Source organism: Blennius ocellaris (assembly GCF_963422515.1).
Source record: "Blennius ocellaris genome assembly, chromosome: 12".
NCBI classification, from domain to species: domain Eukaryota; kingdom Metazoa; phylum Chordata; class Actinopteri; order Blenniiformes; family Blenniidae; genus Blennius; species Blennius ocellaris.
The window spans coordinates 13718172-13736358 of record NC_137661.1 but is presented as its reverse complement, the minus strand read 5'-3'; the positions used below and the strand labels follow the sequence as shown (position 1 = coordinate 13736358).

At 39.7% G+C, this 18187-nt stretch overlaps 2 protein-coding genes across 2 annotated transcripts in view; both read left to right on the top strand.

The window, feature by feature from the left end:
* rnf220b (ring finger protein 220b) overlaps nt 1-11715 on the top strand; it is a gene marked incomplete at its 3' end in the record, with an annotated part of 31236 nt that extends 19521 nt beyond the window's left edge. Inside the window, exons 3-16 of the mRNA XM_080505862.1 lie at nt 998-1124; nt 2174-2216; nt 2326-2418; nt 2961-3003; nt 3349-3438; nt 6143-6186; nt 6522-6603; nt 6985-7081; nt 7404-7463; nt 8111-8172; nt 8307-8391; nt 9926-10034; nt 11334-11408; nt 11644-11715. Of these exons, the coding sequence (XP_080361988.1) occupies nt 998-1124; nt 2174-2216; nt 2326-2418; nt 2961-3003; nt 3349-3438; nt 6143-6186; nt 6522-6603; nt 6985-7081; nt 7404-7463; nt 8111-8172; nt 8307-8391; nt 9926-10034; nt 11334-11408; nt 11644-11715 (1082 nt within the window). The remainder of the gene's footprint in view (nt 1-997; nt 1125-2173; nt 2217-2325; nt 2419-2960; nt 3004-3348; nt 3439-6142; nt 6187-6521; nt 6604-6984; nt 7082-7403; nt 7464-8110; nt 8173-8306; nt 8392-9925; nt 10035-11333; nt 11409-11643) is intronic.
* A 3120-nt stretch (nt 11716-14835) lies between these two features.
* Nucleotides 14836-18071, top strand: guk1b (guanylate kinase 1b; the record flags this gene model as incomplete). Its single annotated transcript, XM_080505650.1, has 7 exons — nt 14836-14947; nt 15069-15110; nt 16690-16786; nt 17450-17588; nt 17708-17792; nt 17865-17950; nt 18039-18071. 7 exons carry the CDS (start codon nt 14836-14838, stop codon nt 18069-18071), a joined length of 594 nt encoding a protein of 197 aa, XP_080361776.1.
* Between the last annotated feature and the right edge of the window lie 116 nt (nt 18072-18187).

Sequence of the window (18187 nt, the reverse complement as noted above, 5' to 3'; positions counted from 1 at the left end):
CACACACACACACACACACACACACACACACACACACACACACACACACACACACAAACAGGGCTGGCCTGAGCCTCTGAATGCATGTATTAACGAGCAGCACCACTGCAAAAGTTACTGCATATATTTTCTCAAGTTTTTTTTTCTCAATCACTTCTGCTTTGTTCACATCATTTCATTTAATTCTACTTTACCCATTCAAACTGTGACTTTAGCTGTTACTTTAATAAATGTATGTGCCCCAAAAAAGCTTCTGCGGCATAATAGAAGTGTTTTTTTTATACTTCTTTCTGGGGTAAAATGTTGATAAAATACAAGTTCAGGGAAAACTTTGTTTTCAGATTCACTGGGATTTTTTTGGGGGGGAGGGGGGTTAATTGGCACAATTGTGTCCCTTTGTGTTTTTAATTCCATAAAGTGAAGTTTTTATTTGTCACATATTGTTTTTTATTACACACCAACATTGTCCAATCAGGTTTTTTTTTCAGATGCGGTATTTTTCTTATGTAGATTAAGAGTTTAACAAATATTATTTCCGTAGAACAGAGTGAAAACACTCGATATCTAATAAGTCAATATCCTTGAATAAATTAATATTTTAACTTCATCCCTTTCTGTCAAAAAATCCATACATGTGTCAATAGATGGTCACACTTCTTACAGTCATAGGCTGAATTATACCATCTTCAAAGTGACATAATTATTGATTGCTATTTGATAAATATATTGAACATTTAAGCAATAAGTAATTTTACATAAATGCACAGCGAATAAGCAAAGGAAAAAATTGCAACACAACACTTCTTCATAGTAAAACCAAAGAGGTTTTTTTTTCTTGCAGCATGTTTGATGTCAGTCAGCCAGATGTTTAAATACCTTGTAAAGACATTAAACAGATGTTTACATACCTGAACAATATGAGAATACAGGACACAGTGTGTCATTCAGTGCCTATTTTTGTTTGTTGTTTTTGAGTTTTCACTTTTTGTCTCTTCAGGCAAGGTGAAGTGTCTCTATGATGCTCAGGCCCCAGTGTGTCCAGTCTGCCAGGCCATCCTGCGACCAGGAGAGCTGCAGGAGCACATGGAGCAAGAATTATCTAAACTCGCCCAGATGCAGATCAGGTATCACTTTTACTCTGTCGTTTGTTTTTGCTGTGATCGAAATAAAAGATTCCCTATAGATTCCTTGTCTTTTGTTTATTCATATCACTGTACCGTTATGACAGTCTACAGGTGGTTAGGTTAGGTTTGCAACAAAGCAAAGGTAAATGTGATGGAAAGAGAATAGTGCATCACTGGGGATCACGTCTTCGTCTCTCCTCCTTCTAACAATGCTGAGGTTTTTGACTCCCTCTGTTTATCCGTTCATCATTTTATTTCTGTTTGTCCCAGATTATCTATTCAGTATTCAGATGATAATTAATGCTGACAGATTCTGTGTCTAAAGGCCTTCCTCTATTGTGCCCCCCCCGCTCAGTTTCCCCAAGGTGGTATCTCTTCCGTCACCTCTGTACTGTGTTTACAAGCTGCCTCATTGTTCCCTACATATTTCATATTACAGCCCGCGGCCTCCAGGCGACAACTCATACAGAGGACGTATAACGTCCTGTTAATGGCTGCTTTGAGTACCACACACACACACACACACACACACACACACACACACACACACACACACACACACACACACACACACACACACACACATTACCTGCTGCTTGCTGCTTACACCCGAAGAATGATTCTTCCAATAAAGACATTACACTCCAAATCTGCTTAACGACCGCTCCGTGGACAGTAATGGTTTCAAATTGAACTTGGCCCACGGGGACAGTGTGTGTGTGTGTGTGTGTGTGTGTGTGTGTGTGTGTGTGTGTGTGTGTGTGTGTGTGTGTGTGTGTGTGTGTGTGTGTGTGTGTGTGTGTGTGTGTGTGTGTGTGTGTGTGTGTGTGTGTGTGACACAAAGTGTGAAAGTGTAAAATGAGATTATACTCAGACTGAGATACAAATTCAGACAAGATAAAAGCACAGGTTATTTACGAGATCACGTTTGAAAGATGTATTTCTATGTGTTATGGGAAATGTGAATTTGTGAGTTCTCTACATGTTTGCAGTGGGACTTTTTTTCCCCTACCTCTTTAATCAATTATTTGTCATCTTTGTTCAAACAGTGGAACTCAGGTGCAGCATGACCTCCTCATCAGGACACCGAAGGTAAATGCAGGGCTTTCAGAGCTTCATGACATATTTACCGTCTTATCAATTACATTGTTTCTGCTTTCGACTGAATGTCTGGCTTTTGCTTCTCTTTTTCTTCCTTCAGTCGCTCTCACTTTCTCTGCACATCAAGCGTGAAGGAGGATCTCCCAACTCACCACCTCAACCATCTGAGGAAGTCCACTCAGACCGATACCAGGTTGGTTCACCAGAGTAATAAAACCAGGGTTGGCTGGTTTGAAGCTCAGCATTTGCTTGATTGTACATACGGTCGTATTTCCACTATGATTCAGATTTATTATACTTCCATGACTTCTTTCACTGTCTGTTTTCTGAGCAGTCACTACTGATTTAGTGTACCAAAAGTACACTAGTAATAGTGCACTTTAGTAAATAGTTACAACGGTTAAGGACTGTTTTGGTGAAAATGACCCACCGCTGTTGTGGGTTTGGGCTCAATGAAAGGCTGCTTCATATTCAGCACCTCCCTTAAAAGAAGCACATTCATCATTAATTCAGTGTTATTTGTGCTGTTAAATACACAATTTTAACTATTTTCAGACTTTCAACTCTCAAAGATGCAAAGTGTAAAAGGCCCAAACAGGGAACATTTTTTAAGCTTAAAATTATCTTACCTGAAATGAAAGAAAAAAACAATGAAATGGAATTATCTGAGTTTAAATTCTTACTCACAAAAGTAAATAAAGCCACATTTTTGTGTTTGTCTTGTGTTTGTTGCAGACGTTCCTTCGTGTGCGGGCCAACAGGCACACCAGATTAAATGGTACGTTGACACATGCTGACTGAGCTAAATGTTTTTTTTCATTGCTGCCAAAGTCAGTTTGTCGTTGACAGATTTCACCTCGGCCGACTCTGTCAGAGCTTTTCTGTCTTTAAAAAAAAAAAAAAAAAAAGCAACAAAAACAAGACGTTTTGGTTTCTTTTGTTTGCACTAATGCACCCAGTTATGTGTCTCGTCCAAAGCCCTCCCTCACCAGTTGTTCAGATACCCCCCCACCCCCCCACACCTCCCACCCCCCCTGTTCCCACACCATCAACACCGGCCTAGCGCCCACACGAGCAGAGGAGCTAATAACCTTTCAACTTTGACCTCTCGATATGTTAACAGTTGATGACCTCTGCTGGTGCAGGTGCTACGTCAAATCTGCCCCATTACGCCCCCACAGCGCAGGAGCCCACCTAGACTGCATACAAGCTGGTAAGAAACACTGAGAAGGACTTTTCTCTTTCCCACCTTCATGTTTCGCTGTCATGTCACTCAGTTGATCTGAGGTAGGTTTTAATACAAACTCACAGGAAAATGCTTCTTTTGCTTGTTTTGTTTAACCTGAAAACAGTTTGGTAAATTTAGACACTTTGTACATCGAACTTCTGTCTTTCAAATCAACAAAAACCTTATGATTGATTGTGAGCACCCCATTTTCTATTATTTAATGAGTTAGGTGTGAGTTAGATATTTAAAAAAAAAAAGCTAGTTATTTTCCCAAACCAGCTTTTCGAAAGGGAAGGCAATATTTATTTTGTTTAAATATAAAACTCTGACTTTCCCATAGGATGAGTTTTTACCTATTTTCCAGAAAATGACTGATGACATTATTATATTACAATTAGGTCGATGAATGTTTATGGTTTTCCCAGTGAAAGTGTAGTTGATCATAAAGTAGCCTCCATCCTATCAGTTAAATAGAAAAGAAGCTTTTATTTTGTTAAAAAAAAAACAACTTCATACAGGGTTTCAATTATGAAATCTTAATGCATTATTCAGTGTGTGTGTGTGTGTGTGTGTGTGTGTGTGTGTGTGTGTGTGTGTGTGTGTGTGTGTGTGTGTGTGTGTGTGTGTGTGTGTGTGTGTGTGTGTGTGTGTGTGTGTGTGTGTGTGTGTGTGTGAATAAAGTAGATAACAAGTGAAATAGCACTTGTGGACAACCGTGTGGAAGGTTTTATGGGAAAAACTTGTATGAGTTCACGTGATAAATCTGTGAAGTAATCAGCCGGTGTGTGAGCGCTGGCAGACACGAGGGCTCACTGAGCCTCCTGACACCACACACTTTCTGCTGCTGTTATTATTTCCACTGAGATCCCCCTGCTCTTAGCTGACTCTTCAAACTGCCAGTGCTGTCGAGGTCTGTTAGCCTTTATTGGTCCTTATAACAGGACAGCATAATGAGCTTCTAAATACACGCCAGGGAAGAGAAAGAAGGAGGAGGAGGAGGAGGAGGTCTTCTGTTGATTAATCAACCTCTCTCTCTCTCTCTCTCTCTCTCTCTCTCTCTCATTTGCTTGCTTCTTTGTTTGATGAGCTCTTCCTCATCTTTGACCATCTCTTTAACCCTCATTGTGTTCACTGGGATGGCGGCACTCGGGTCACGGCCACCAACTCGCTCTCTCTCTCTCTCTCTCTCTCTCTCTCTCTCTCTCTCTCTCTCTCTCGCTCCCCTGTCTCCAAGCCTTCTCAGGGAGCCGCTGTCATCCAACGAGAATTAGGGGGTCCTAAAACTTAATGTCCCCTTATGCAATCTACAGCCAGTCAGGTCACAGTGAGAGAGGAGGAGCAGTTGGTGTTCTGCCATGTTAACTTTTATTTCTTCAGAGGGGAAAGTGGGGGAGGACAGTGAGATGACAGGTTGGGGATGGAAGCAACGATTTGCATCCAGTGCTGGAAGAAAAAAAAAGAAAAAGTGTATGTAATGCTCATATTTGGCTTTCCTTAGTCTTAAGGGCCTGTATGTGAGTGCATTTGCTTTATACACTTTGTGTAATGACCACAATCAGGAGAAGAGCGTGGTCATTTTTCAGAGATGCATCACTTTTTAAAATCTGATGTGGTTCTACAGAACTCCCACACCTTTCCTGCACCACATGTACTTATACAAGTTAAAAATAGGTGAATCAATACATCATCAATACAAAATAAAGTACTATTTCTCCTCACTATATTTAAGTCAGGAGTCTTTTATTTTTCTGAATCATCATAATGACACAAATACGGAACATTTTTTTTTTTTGATTAGTCACTGTGAGTAATTAAGCAATTGTACGAGTAAAATTATACAAGTGATCATTTGTGTAATGCACTGATGAGCTAGACAATGAAAGTCTTTTAGTGTTTCATTATTGTTTTTAAACTGGGAATCTCAAATTCATTTAGTTTTTTCTTTTAAAGTGTGCCCTCACTAGTTCACTTATATTTCTATTTAGTGGTTCTACTATTGAACGTTATATTTCTGCACTTCCTTCTGAACAGTTGTAGTTTCAGGAAAAAAACATATTCAGAAAGAGATAAAACTTTCTTTTAACATGTTTTCAGTTGTTTGGATCGATTGATGAAAATGAATGAAGACAAAATGTGCACTAACATTGCTTAAATGACAGAAATGTTAAAAGCAACAGTAAAGTGATGAGGCCTATGTTTTATAGGAAGATGATGCATCAGTATAAATTACCTGTTGCAAGATGAAACATTTATTTTTTTTGATACGGCACCTTTTATCTAGTCCTCTGACCTCATAAAATAAACTTGGTCATTATGTATTTATGCGAACATTTCAAATGGATCTTGTAACAGGCTCCCTCTATTAATGCACCACAAGTGAAATAACTTTTTTACATCCAGTTCTCGCTACATATAACTTCAGAAAACAGCTGAATTAGCTCTTCATATCCTGAGTTAGCGCGATGAAACACTTGAACACGTCAAAAAAACAAAAGTTCTCATTGAAACACGTTGTGCAGTCCATCTGTCAGGGACGTATGAAGAAACGTATCCTTTAAAGTTCACAAATCAAACGTAACTTTAACAAACCTTGTTACTTTGAGCAGCTTCCATAGGGAACTAAAAACCAACATGAAGTCACTTTGGCCTGTCTCACTTTTTGTTTTCCTGTGTTTCTTTCTGTTGACAGTCAGGATTGGAAAGCTGAAGAGAAGGAAACCAGAGGATGGACAGGTACACTTTCGGTTCTTCCCGTTCACGTATTTATTTCCCTTTTTACAATTTTACATGTAATCTGAGATGAATGAATCAAACTGAGCTCCGGTATAGAGAATGTCGCTGGTCCAAAACCCCGAAATATTGTCGACGGGCTTTGTTCACGTACCATCACGATCACTGTCAGCGTGCTGTGTATCCATGTGAAAACACTGCCGGCGTTAGTTCGCAGCTATAAAAATGAAGAGGCAGATACGCGGCTTGAGGCTATTGAGGATATACAGACATATTCATACGGAAAGTGCAGTTGTGTGTTTCATTCGTATGTTTACTCGAGTGTGTCCGTGTGTTAGGAGGCTTCAGCTGACCCGCTGCCACTCGAGGACAAGTGGAATGAGAGGAGAAGGATACAGATGACGTCTATTGGCTTTAAAGGTGAGCACAAATCATGGTGTGCATGCACGTGTGTGCGTGCCCGAGGAGCCCATGTGTGTGATCTTGCTCAGTGGAGGGTGAAAAATGTGACTGAGTGGCAGTTGAAAAACCACTGAACTTTTCAGTCCAGATTACAGCCGAGCTGGATGCCTTGAAGGTTAACTTAAAAGTAACGGTCTCCTTTAACCGAGAAGGAAACTCTGACCTGCAAACTTGTTACACACAGACTGACAGAAACAGGCTGAGGGGCAGAGAGACGGACAACATAACACTTCATTTGGACCCTAAATGTTCAACTGTGTGCTTCATGTGATTTACAAGTGTCCTCCTCTCACAAGTTTCTTTGTTTTCATGTACATGTACATTTTGTTTGGGGATCAGGTGCACTGTTGGTGAGCACAACCGCCAAGGAGTGTCGAGACAGTGATGCGGATCTGGACGTGGATGGAGACGACACTCTGGAGTATGGCAGAGTGCAGTATCCTCCATGCTTCATATATGAAGTCTCTCTCTGTCTCTCTTTATTTCACTCTCTGTCTCAGTCTCCCTCCCCCTCTTAAGTAAAGATACAAACTGGCTCAAGCTTTGTATGTATAGAATTAAGATTCTTCTCATCATGAACTGAGTAAAGTACAACTTTCATAGTCAGCACATTGTCAGATATTTTGCAAAAGATACATTTTACACTTTGAATAAGAGTAAAGAACAAGTGAAAAATATTTTCTCTGATTATTGGCAGTGTGAAAGATGGTCTTTGTTCCCTTTTTGGTTCTTTTTTTTTTCCTGACCTGATTTTGCAGATACACAGACACAGATGTGATTCCTTGTTCAGCAGAGAGCTCCAAAGAGATGACGGTGAAGTATGTATCCAACCCACTGACATCCAACTATGAGATTACTCAACTTGATCTGAAATAATGACATTTCTTAAGTTTAATTTAAATACAATTCAATTTGGAAAGTGAGAAAGGAGAGAAGCCCATTGCAATTTAGAAACCGTAACTGTAAACTTTATGAAATATGAAGTTTTAGGCCTAATGTTAAAATAAAGTTGTAATAAATTCTTTTAGATCCACTCATTAATTTCATTTATTCAGTTACTCAGCAGGTTTAAGGGACACTATTAGAGCTGATATGTAAGAGCTGTGTGCCATCTTCCTAATTATGACAGTCGATGTTGCAATGTTCCACGATTCGAGACAGAGAGATCCTGTAGATGTTAAATAAAAGAGGCCCAAGGATGGAGCCTTGAGGAACCTCACAATTGATTTTCGTAGATTCATAATTGCCTATTCACACAGAACAGTCCTTGTCCTGTCTTGCAAATAACATTTGACAGTAGAGGCTGTATTAACTTCCCTAATTGAACATGAGAGATGAAGGAGCCTTGTTGTGAGCATTAATGAGTTAACAGAAGAATTTTAAATTGTATTCTATTTTATGGAAATGATTTAGGGAGGCTTTCAAACTGTGTGCTTTGTTGCATTTGCAGCAGCAGCAGCAGCAGCAGCAGCAGTATGCTGCCTGACTCCAGATTAAGCATCGATTTGCCCAAGTGGTCAAATGACGGTGAGTTAAACCAACTTTGAATGTATTGTTGGATTAAACAGTAAGAAGTAAATAAACTTCTTGAAATCATTACACAGAAGTAAATGGAGTTTGCTTGCTGATGTAATTCTCGGTTAATTGTCTTGTTCCTACAGGGAGTCCATCAACAAGCAGTGGGGAAAAACAGGACGTGAACACAGCTGGTCTCACCAAAACCTGCAAAAACACAGAGATAGAGACGTAAGTCTGTATCCTGTTGGTTGGTACTTCACATGAAATGTATTTCCAACTCTGTGAATAGTTTTTTAAACATTTTTGTCAGCTTGGATCCTGTTTCTATTCATAAATTCATTAGTGTTCTATACCTGCTAGGCTAAGGTCTGCAGCTGGAATCAAGACAAAGAGCATGATAGACCCTGGATGGGTTAACTTCAGGGCTTGTTTAGAGAATTAATACAGTTTGAATGATCTGTTGGGAAAAGCCAGCATGGACTTGGCCTCGTGCACACGGACTCTGAAGTCTATGTATCTATGAAGTCAAAAACTGTGATCAATATGTAGGTACTCTTATTTGATTGCTTTTTCAAAACTAAATTATATGCCACCCACTTTGTATTACGTTTGCCTTGAAAATCCATGCAGGTACAGGAAGAACATTGAAACCTTGAAGAGTTCGGACACAGAAAATTGTTGTTGTGAGGCGGTACTAACCACTGCATCACTGTGGTATCCCCTGCCAATTTGCTGTCTTTATAAAAAGAATGATATACTGCATTTGTAAAGGTGAGGCACAAAGTGGTTTTAAAATAATGGCTAGACAAATACATTTTAAATTGATATTATTATGGTAAAATACGAATGCATTAGAGCAGTAAGCTTGTTAGTATGTGGGCATCAGGAAGGGAATCCGGCTTAAAACAAGTGAATCATGATCCGCTTTGAGAACCCAGAGGACAGAAGTAGAAAGATGATTTCATTAACATTATGGTACAATACATCTGATCTTGTGAGCAGTAAAGATTCTGACATAACATATCTAACTTTGGAGAGGTGAAATTGTCCTGTTCTGTACAATCTGTTTCTGAGTCTTGTTTATGACTCATTATTAAAAAATTTGAACTGGAAAATCAAACACGAGCGACAGTCATTCAAAAGGTCAAAAGAAAAATCATCACCTGCCACATTAGTTTCACTATTTATGAGTTGATGGAGGGAGGAAACATCTGCAGGTTTATTTGTGAGTCGGCCAATCAGCTTTCTGTACAGTACAGGCCCCACTCTCAGTTCAGACTGCCTGACCCGGCTCCCACCAGTGTGACATACAATACTGTATCGATGTGATGATGTCATCAATCAAGGTCATAGCAGGCCTCATACCATACCAATGCATCACACTTAATGCATTGTATTGCCGTACAGCACGTTTGCGCACATAGTCTATCGAGTATTTTGTTTGTCCGCGTGTGTGTGTGTGTGTATAACTGTGAGGTACCTGACAACCCCCTCCCCTCGTCCATGATAAATGAGACAGCGGATGCAGGCAATGTGATTGCTGCTAAATTTCATGCTCAGTGTCCATGTTGGCCAGCGAATAATTTAATCTGTCTTCCATTTATAAATGACTCTCCAGTGTCTCCCTAATTCTCACGTGTGTGTGCGTGTGCGTGTGCGTGTGTGTGTGTCTGTGTGTGTGTGTGTGTGTGTGTGTGTGTGTGTGTGTGTGTGTGTGTGTGTGTGTGTGTGTGTGTGTGTGTGTGTGTGTGTGTGTGTGTAGGCTCTCAGAAGATTCCACGCTGACAACATTGGATGCACTTAAAGCTCGAATACGAGATTTGGAGAAACAACTGTCTAAAGGAGACAGATTTAAATGCCTCATCTGCATGGTGAGTACGAGGACACGTTTAACAAGAACACGCTGTGAGAGCTCACAGCCAATTTGTATTTATTTTTTTAAATAAAAAAATCTATTCATCAATTTGCTAGTTATCCTGTTAACAAACCAAGAACATACAAAAAAACAACAACCAACAGCAATGGAAACCTACTGGGGGATGTTTTTAATAGAGCACACACTGAAAAGAGTACAAGAATGTGTAATGTGGTGACATTACTCCCATAGTCTACTTGGAGAATATACATTTGTTTTGATGTTTATATAGCAATGTGTTCTGCTGGTGCAGATAGAAGTTTTATTTTAATTAACATAGGTGACAAACTCTTTAATATCTTTTTAAACCTTGAGAAAAAGAGTGGTTATCCTGCCTAAATTGTTTGCAGTTTTGATCAGTTTCACTGATTTGTCTTCAGCTACATGAACCAGTTTAATTAATCATTTCTGAATGAATAAAAAGGCCAATTGTGCAAAAGAAATTATTTTTTGTTGATCTTATTATAACTTGGATTAATATTTTTTTGACTTGATCCACGGTGAGATAAGTCAATAATAATAATAATGAATGATTTGCTTCAATGTGATAATTATATTACATTTCAGATACTTTCTGTTTATTTAGTGCCTTTTTGCTTAATTTATTAAGACTGTTTGTTGAAGCACACATTTTTTTGAGACCTTGTGATTTGATTTACTTTTTAGAATCCATAGAATAAAATACTAGTAAATAAAAATAAAACCAACACAGTTTTTAATTCAGTCACAGACTGACTTTAGCTCAGAGTGGGCGGTCTTCTAATTGTAAGGATATTGGTTTGATCCATCATCTCGCTCTGTCCTTAAAAGTCTTGAGCAATTCACTGAACATCAAATAGCTTCAAATGGAGCAGCTTTTGTTTAATCAGCCCTCTTTTTGTGTTTTTGCTGTGAAGAAGCAAGTTCACCAAGCCTAAAGTGAAGCTTCTTTATGCATACTAATAATTAAGTTGTGTCAAACTGTTCAATTGTTCAAGTAAATATACTAACAGATTGATATTCTGAAGAGTAAAATATGGGGAGGGTTTTTTTCTTTTGAAGTGATGGACTTTGTGTTTATGCAATCCTGAAGTTACACAGACGACCACCTGAACAACACCCGTCGATATAATATAAGATAATTAAAGAATAAACGCTCCTAAAAAAAAAGTTACTTTAAAAGTTGCACCTCCAGTTGTGTTTCTGCTGAAACTCTGTGCAGACATCTTGTGGCGGCTTTCGGTACTACAACCGTGTCGTGTCTGTGTTTTGGCAGGATACATACACCACCCCGCTCACGTCCATCCAGTGCTGGCATGTTCACTGTGAGGAGTGTTGGCTTCGAACTCTGGTAAGAATCAACAACAAACTTTTATTACGACTGTTGCATGTTCATTTAACTTGAATTCAACTATTCAAACATCCTCTGCATGGCTCATCTTCCCCACATTTCATAGTCTTTTGTATTAGTCTGGGTGTGAGGAGATTGCCTTGGTGTCTTGCAACTTGGACGCTGCATTCAAAAGCTTAAAAAGTCCAGGTGCAGCTGATGATGGGTATTAAAAGTTTTACATTCACTCTCTCAGGGTGCAAAGAAGCTGTGTCCTCAGTGCAACACCATCACTTCACCCGGTGATCTGCGGCGGGTTTACTTGTGACTCCAGGAAGAGCGGAGGGATTTCTTCTGTTTTTAACCAATCACGGGTGGAAGAAGTGTGGACAGCTGGCCTGTCATACGCCACCGCATTAACCCTCCTCTTCCTCTTCGTCCTCTCAATCCCTACCTGTTTTGCCAATGTACCGGTACACCTAACATCCACTAACCCAGACCGTCTGGCAGTCAGGCATGTGTGACCTCTGACCTGTACATTTGACACCTTTCTGTAAAGTCATCAACCAGACTGGAAGGAACTGCGAGCTCAGGCACTGAAAAACAAGCAGAAAAAAAACACTTTGGAACAATATTTATCGTTTTTATAATCCTTTTGTCTGTTTTATGAGAAACAAAAGTTGAATTAAATTGAATTGCAAAGCACATGTACATAGTTTGTATGCGTATGTTTGGTGTGGCGTGTGTGTGTGTGTGTGTGTGTGTGTGTGTGTGTGTGTGTGTGTGTGTGTGTGTGTGTGTGTGTGTGTGTGTGTGTGTGTGTGTGTGTGTGTAATGGCGAGCAGAAGAGGTCAGCTGTATCTACTGTACACAGATTGTCTTTGCTTAGATCACCTAATATTTGTTTAGCTCCTGTAAGTTGGAAACATTAACAGTAATCTCATCACATTTTGCCTCATTTTGTCTCTTATTGGTGTATTTCTTTGTATTGAATCATTAAATCTGAGTTTATCAACATTACAACAATAAAAATGTGTGTTTAAAGGTTGTTGTTGTCTCACAAACTCTTTTCACCACTTATGCAGTCTGGATATTTGCTTGAAGAACAATTGGGTGAGGTCGTGAATGACGAGAGCGACTGCCTGTATCTGTGTTACGATCAATCTTGTGTGGTGTATTCGCCTTTCAAGAAGTGGGTCAGTGCAGGATAAGCCAGACAGAGCCCATCACAGCTCATGTGGAGTTGAAGGACACTAAACCCTGCTATTCTGAGCCTTTACTGTGAGGCCACTCAGGCCCTGACACTTACAGCTCCAACCATCACTCAGAGGTGAACAACGGCTCAGGTTTGGGACTGAATTTTGCCTAAACCAAATGATGTACCTGCATATGTGTGGAAAGAGTCAGCAGGGCCAGATGGCTGCAGTTTCTACCACTTTTGTGCCCTTGAGCAAGGACTTAAACCTCTTAAGCATCTCACCCAGCTGCTCAGCGGGCTCAATGTACAGCAGCAGCTTCCTTTTGTGAGAGCATAGAGATTTGCTTGGATACATAAACGGGCCAAGTTTGAAAAGATACTGACCTTATTGTTTCTATCCTTACAAGATATTGGCTCACTGACATGATCTTTTAATGACCCTCTTGCCCTGCGACCTGCACAAACGGTAACCAGTGTGGACGCTGCGGATAAAAACAAGCCAGCACGCAGACGTGTGATTGGTCAGCGAGCTGAAGGGAGGTGGTGGTAATTAGAGCTGACAGCTACTTCAGTGAATCACACACACACACACACACACACACACACACACACACACACACACACACACACACACTACTCAGTCCATTAAGAAGCCTGGTTGAAGAATCATCTGTTATTGAAGGTCTCCACAACGCGGACGACACAGGCGCTGTAAGAAAGGTAAGACTGACTTTTTCATCCCTTGACTTTTCAGTGAGCCTCATATATAAAAGAATCTATTTGGACATCTGCATTATATCATACTTTATATTAAAAGAAAATACTATATAGTTTTCTGTTAAAAAAAACCAAAATAAAAAAACAACTTTAACATACTATACATGTAATGTATACATGTACTATACATGTAAATAGTTGTGTTCATTATAGAGATTATTTTTGCAGCGTTATAACAGACTAAACACGTCAATATTTAAATCTTTTGCTTGAGAAAAACTGAGTTTATTCTCAGTTAGTGCAATTATATGAATAAACCTTAAAAGGTGGAAAAACTGCTCGAACATATGTAGTGTACAAGGAAACTGCTGCAAGCGCTGCATTTTCAAACAGACCAGATACGTCTGGAAAATCATATTGAATGAATTGTTTTGGAAGTAAAATTTTATTGGACGAATGTAGTGCTAAATAGTGTGGAACCAATATTTGTGGTAGGCTACACCCCCTTCAAGAAATTGTTCAATAAAGATACTAACAACTATAACAACAAGGATATATTTTATCCTAAAGTATAGAAATATACGTCAACAGCTTGATGTTACACTGTACACAACTATTAGTCTCCTATGGAGGGTTAACAATAAAGAAATGTGACAAATGGGCAAATTATGATAGATGGTGTTATTGATGCTTTTCCTTACTTCAATAAACATCCTGATTTAAAATTTGTATGCTTCTTGGATGAAATTAGAGTCAAATATAGTGGACTCATGAAATAGTGGACTGAAACTTAACAACACACTTGAATAAGCCCCTCTTTTGTTGTGGCAGACTCGTGTGATATTAAGTAATCGTGTTACGTGTATTGATTCAGCAGCATCTCTAAAACATCGACCTGTCTGTAGCGCAGCAGGTAAATGGGTCACCTGTCTCAGACCCAGTGTGCCGCTTGGTCGAGATCCAATTAATCTTGCCGACTGACCCGTCACGACTCCATTAACTGGCATTCTTAACATTGGCCTGCAGGCCGCTGGCTGTCTGACGAGTCAGCAATTAGGACGCAGACCTATATTAATAGATTAATTAAGGAAATAGGAAGTAAACAATTGTTCGTGTCAATTCACCATGAGTAGAGATCAGACTCTGCAATAACAGAGGAGCAAAGGTCTCCTTTAACTCTCGGGATGTTTTTTCTTTCTGTGTGATGATTCTCGGAATTCTAGACGAAAAGGTGAGCTCTACTTCAGATGAGTTTACTGGTGAGCTGAGGAGCTTTGCTGCCAGTGCAGAAGCAGTTTATGCAAAGTGAAACAGGTCAGCTTTACAAAAAGCTCCACAGAGAGTAGAATTCATGTTTCTGTTGTAAAAAAAACCCCTGTAATTTCTTATCTTCTTGGGAAAGTAGCAGCATCAATCCTAACACTGGATTTCCATTGGCTCGAGTGAATTTAAATCTGCTCCTGGCACAAACTCAGACTCACTCTGTGCCCATGGGCCTCTCCCTACCTGTGTCTCGCCGTCTGACCCAGAACCATGTCAGGACCGAGGCCTGTGGTGCTGAGCGGCCCCTCCGGCGCCGGGAAGAGTACCCTGATGAAGAGGTTGATGAAGGATCACGAAGGCGTGTTCGGATTCAGTGTGTCACGTACGTTTACATTCAAACCCATGATGGATTAATGTTACAACCAGGCTGAAGAGGGAATGTAGGACATGGTACGTAATATACACCTGTCAGATTGTTAACGAAAAACCTTTGTTCCTCACAGACACAACAAGAAACCCTCGACCAGGAGAGGAAGATGGCAAAGGTACAGTATTTATGGCTTGAAATGGGTCTGTTGGCGACGCGCTTTACTTGCTCTGTTTTACACCATGCAGTTGCCATGAACTTGGATTTAAACCCCGTAGACCTGTGCTATACACACATCTCATAGTGCAGGGAATTTGAGAAACACACACTCCTGTTTCTGAGCCACACATCCCGATCTCCCCTACCTGCCTATAGTCAACAATGATACCCACAGTACTTCTTACTCCCAAGTGTCACCCTGTATATCTCCCTTCAGATAAAGGGATAAACCACTGTCTGTGTGCCTTTTTTGCTTTCTCCATAGGGCTGAACATACTCCCCATGCTTCTGGGGGCTACTTTACTGCCCGTAGCAGACGCCTTATCCTCAGAAGACTTAGAAATGTCAACCTCATTTTCGTGTCCAAATGAATCAGAAACCACAGATGAAGGTGATCTCAGTGTGATTCCTGGTCACAGTTTTTTTTTTTTTTTTTATTATATATATATATATATATACATCAGAGGGATGGGGGTTACTTTCATCATCCAGGCATGATGTTGTTGGATCCATAGCAACATGTCATGTTACAAATGAGATAAAGAAGAAAAGAAAATAATATAAATAAAATTAAAAAAAAGATACCAAAAAAGACAGATTTCAGGATAAAGACGGTCTACACTTTGGAGTAAAAAGCTTTTGAAAATAGCCCCCTGTGATGCCTCGGTAGTAAATCCTGCTTCCTGTCCCCAAAGGTTTTAAGCCCCTAGAATGGAGAGACAAAAATGACCCATTTCCCCTTGTGGCTGATAGAGCATCAATGATTTGCATCTCACCATTAGAGAGAGAAAATATATTCGGGATGACCTTTCCAAGACTTCTGGTCTGTCTGTGCTTTATATGTTCCGTGCATATCAGACATTTGTTTGGCCTTTTATCCTTAAAAAACAACAACAACAAAAAACAGAAAAAGTCAGATTACATTTTCTGCATTTGCCCCAAGAGCACTTTAATATCCATCCTATACTGTTTGCAGACGTCTTATCTATTTGTTTACAGCAGAGTCCAGAGTTTTCCCAAGTATATTTCTCCATGTTGCCATGCTAATGATTGTATGCTGTCCTAGTGGTCATTAGTGGCTGTAGTAGTGGTAGTAATGTGTTTGCCTCTGAAACTCTGCTGTTTTAGATCCTCCGAGGTTTTGATGTTTGGAAGATTTAGGCCTGTGGATGGGGTATGGATAATATAGGTTCTGTAACTATGTTGGTACTAATGACATCTTAAAAAAAAAACAAAAAAAAACACCTCACACAGGCAAGCATTTCTAATCTTTGCATGTGCTTCCAATACAGAATTGCATTAATTTCTGGCTTTTTCCCGCCTTCTTTTAAAAGAACAGTTCACATTTTTCTCTGTGGGAACATCATTTAGAAACATACTACAAGCTATGGAAATGTGTGCATGTCAAAGTTTAGATTGCCTTTATTCACAATGATAACACTGGGCCATCTTTCACTGAACTATAGTGACACTGCTGTCTGACTCACATCTTCTGGCTTTTGTCATTTTGGAGTCACCGGAACTGTTGCATCTTTCAGATTACCACTTTTCCACGAGAGAAATCGTGCAGAAGGGCATTGACAATGGAGAATTCATTGAGAGTGCAGAGTTCTCTGGAAACTTGTATGGAACAAGGTAAACACCACTTTATGGATTGTTTCAAGTCTATGCACTAAGATTATTTTAAAGAGACTATCAATATTTTAATTATACATGATTCCAATAAAAGTTAACTGTTTTCGGTCACGCGTTAGTATACATGTACTGCATTAACAAGGTGCTAAAATGTGCCTTCAATTGTTTAATTTTGATTTCTTGAATCAGAAGATACTATAAATCATCAGTGTGCCAGTGACATTAATATTGATTAAAGCCAAATCAATAGATGTAAAGACTGGTGCCTTGTAGGAAACAACTTCTGACTAACAAGGACGGAGAGGATATATAATAGTCTGGTGGCAGATGGAGCTTAAATGGCCATTAGGTCAAAAAGAGCAACACTGCAGCTCACCACCTTGTGTGCAACATTTAATCTCTTCCTCTTATTCTGAAGATAACGCTCACTCGCTAAGTCTGAGCAGCTGGGATCAATGATCCGATCCTCTTACTTTCATCACTACACATGAGCGAGCACAGTGTTGCACAATTACAGTTTGTACAACCATAGGCACTGTCTCTCTCTCTCTCTCACACACACACACACACACACACACACACATATATAGACACAGACACACCTGCTCTGTTCACAAGTATACATTTATCTGTTTAAAACCCCCTTTCTTTTGTTTTATTTAGTAAAGCTGCTATTGAAGATGTGCAAGCTAAGAATCTAATCTGCATCCTGGACGTGGACATCCAGGGCGTAAAAAGGATTAAAGAGACTGATCTGAACCCCATCTACATCTCCATCCAGCCTCCTTCCATGGAGATTCTGGTAAATGCTCAAAAATATACTATATAAAAACATACTATATGGAAGAGTTATGTTTGCTTTTATAGAGCCGAGTGTGTTATTAAATTACAGCATTATATAGTGATGTGGTTTCTTCTCAGGAAAAACGTCTGAGGGACAGACAGACGGAGTCGGAGGAGAGTTTACAGAAACGCCTGGAGGCAGCACGAATCGACATGGAGCTCAGTAAGTTGGTGTTGCTGTTGGTACATAGTGCAGAATAAAGATCACTGCAACTGATTGAACTCTCATTTTCAGGCAAGGAGGCCGGGGTGTTTGACATTGTTATCGTCAATGATGACTTGGAGAGGGCCTATGAGGAATTAAAAGATATCCTCAATGATGTACGTAGCTTCAAAATGCATTTTTTTTCCCTCATTTGTATCATAAAAACTATAGTAGTATAAATATTTATGATCTTTTACCCTGCAGGAAATTCAAAAGGTTCAAGAGGCCAAATCATAACAAGGAAACAACAATCCAGCTTTTCTTCTTCTGGACAGAAGAACCAACACCTGTGATTCTGAACCGAATGACAACTTCAGACTTTGAAATAAACTCTCACCTGGAGAAAGGTGTAT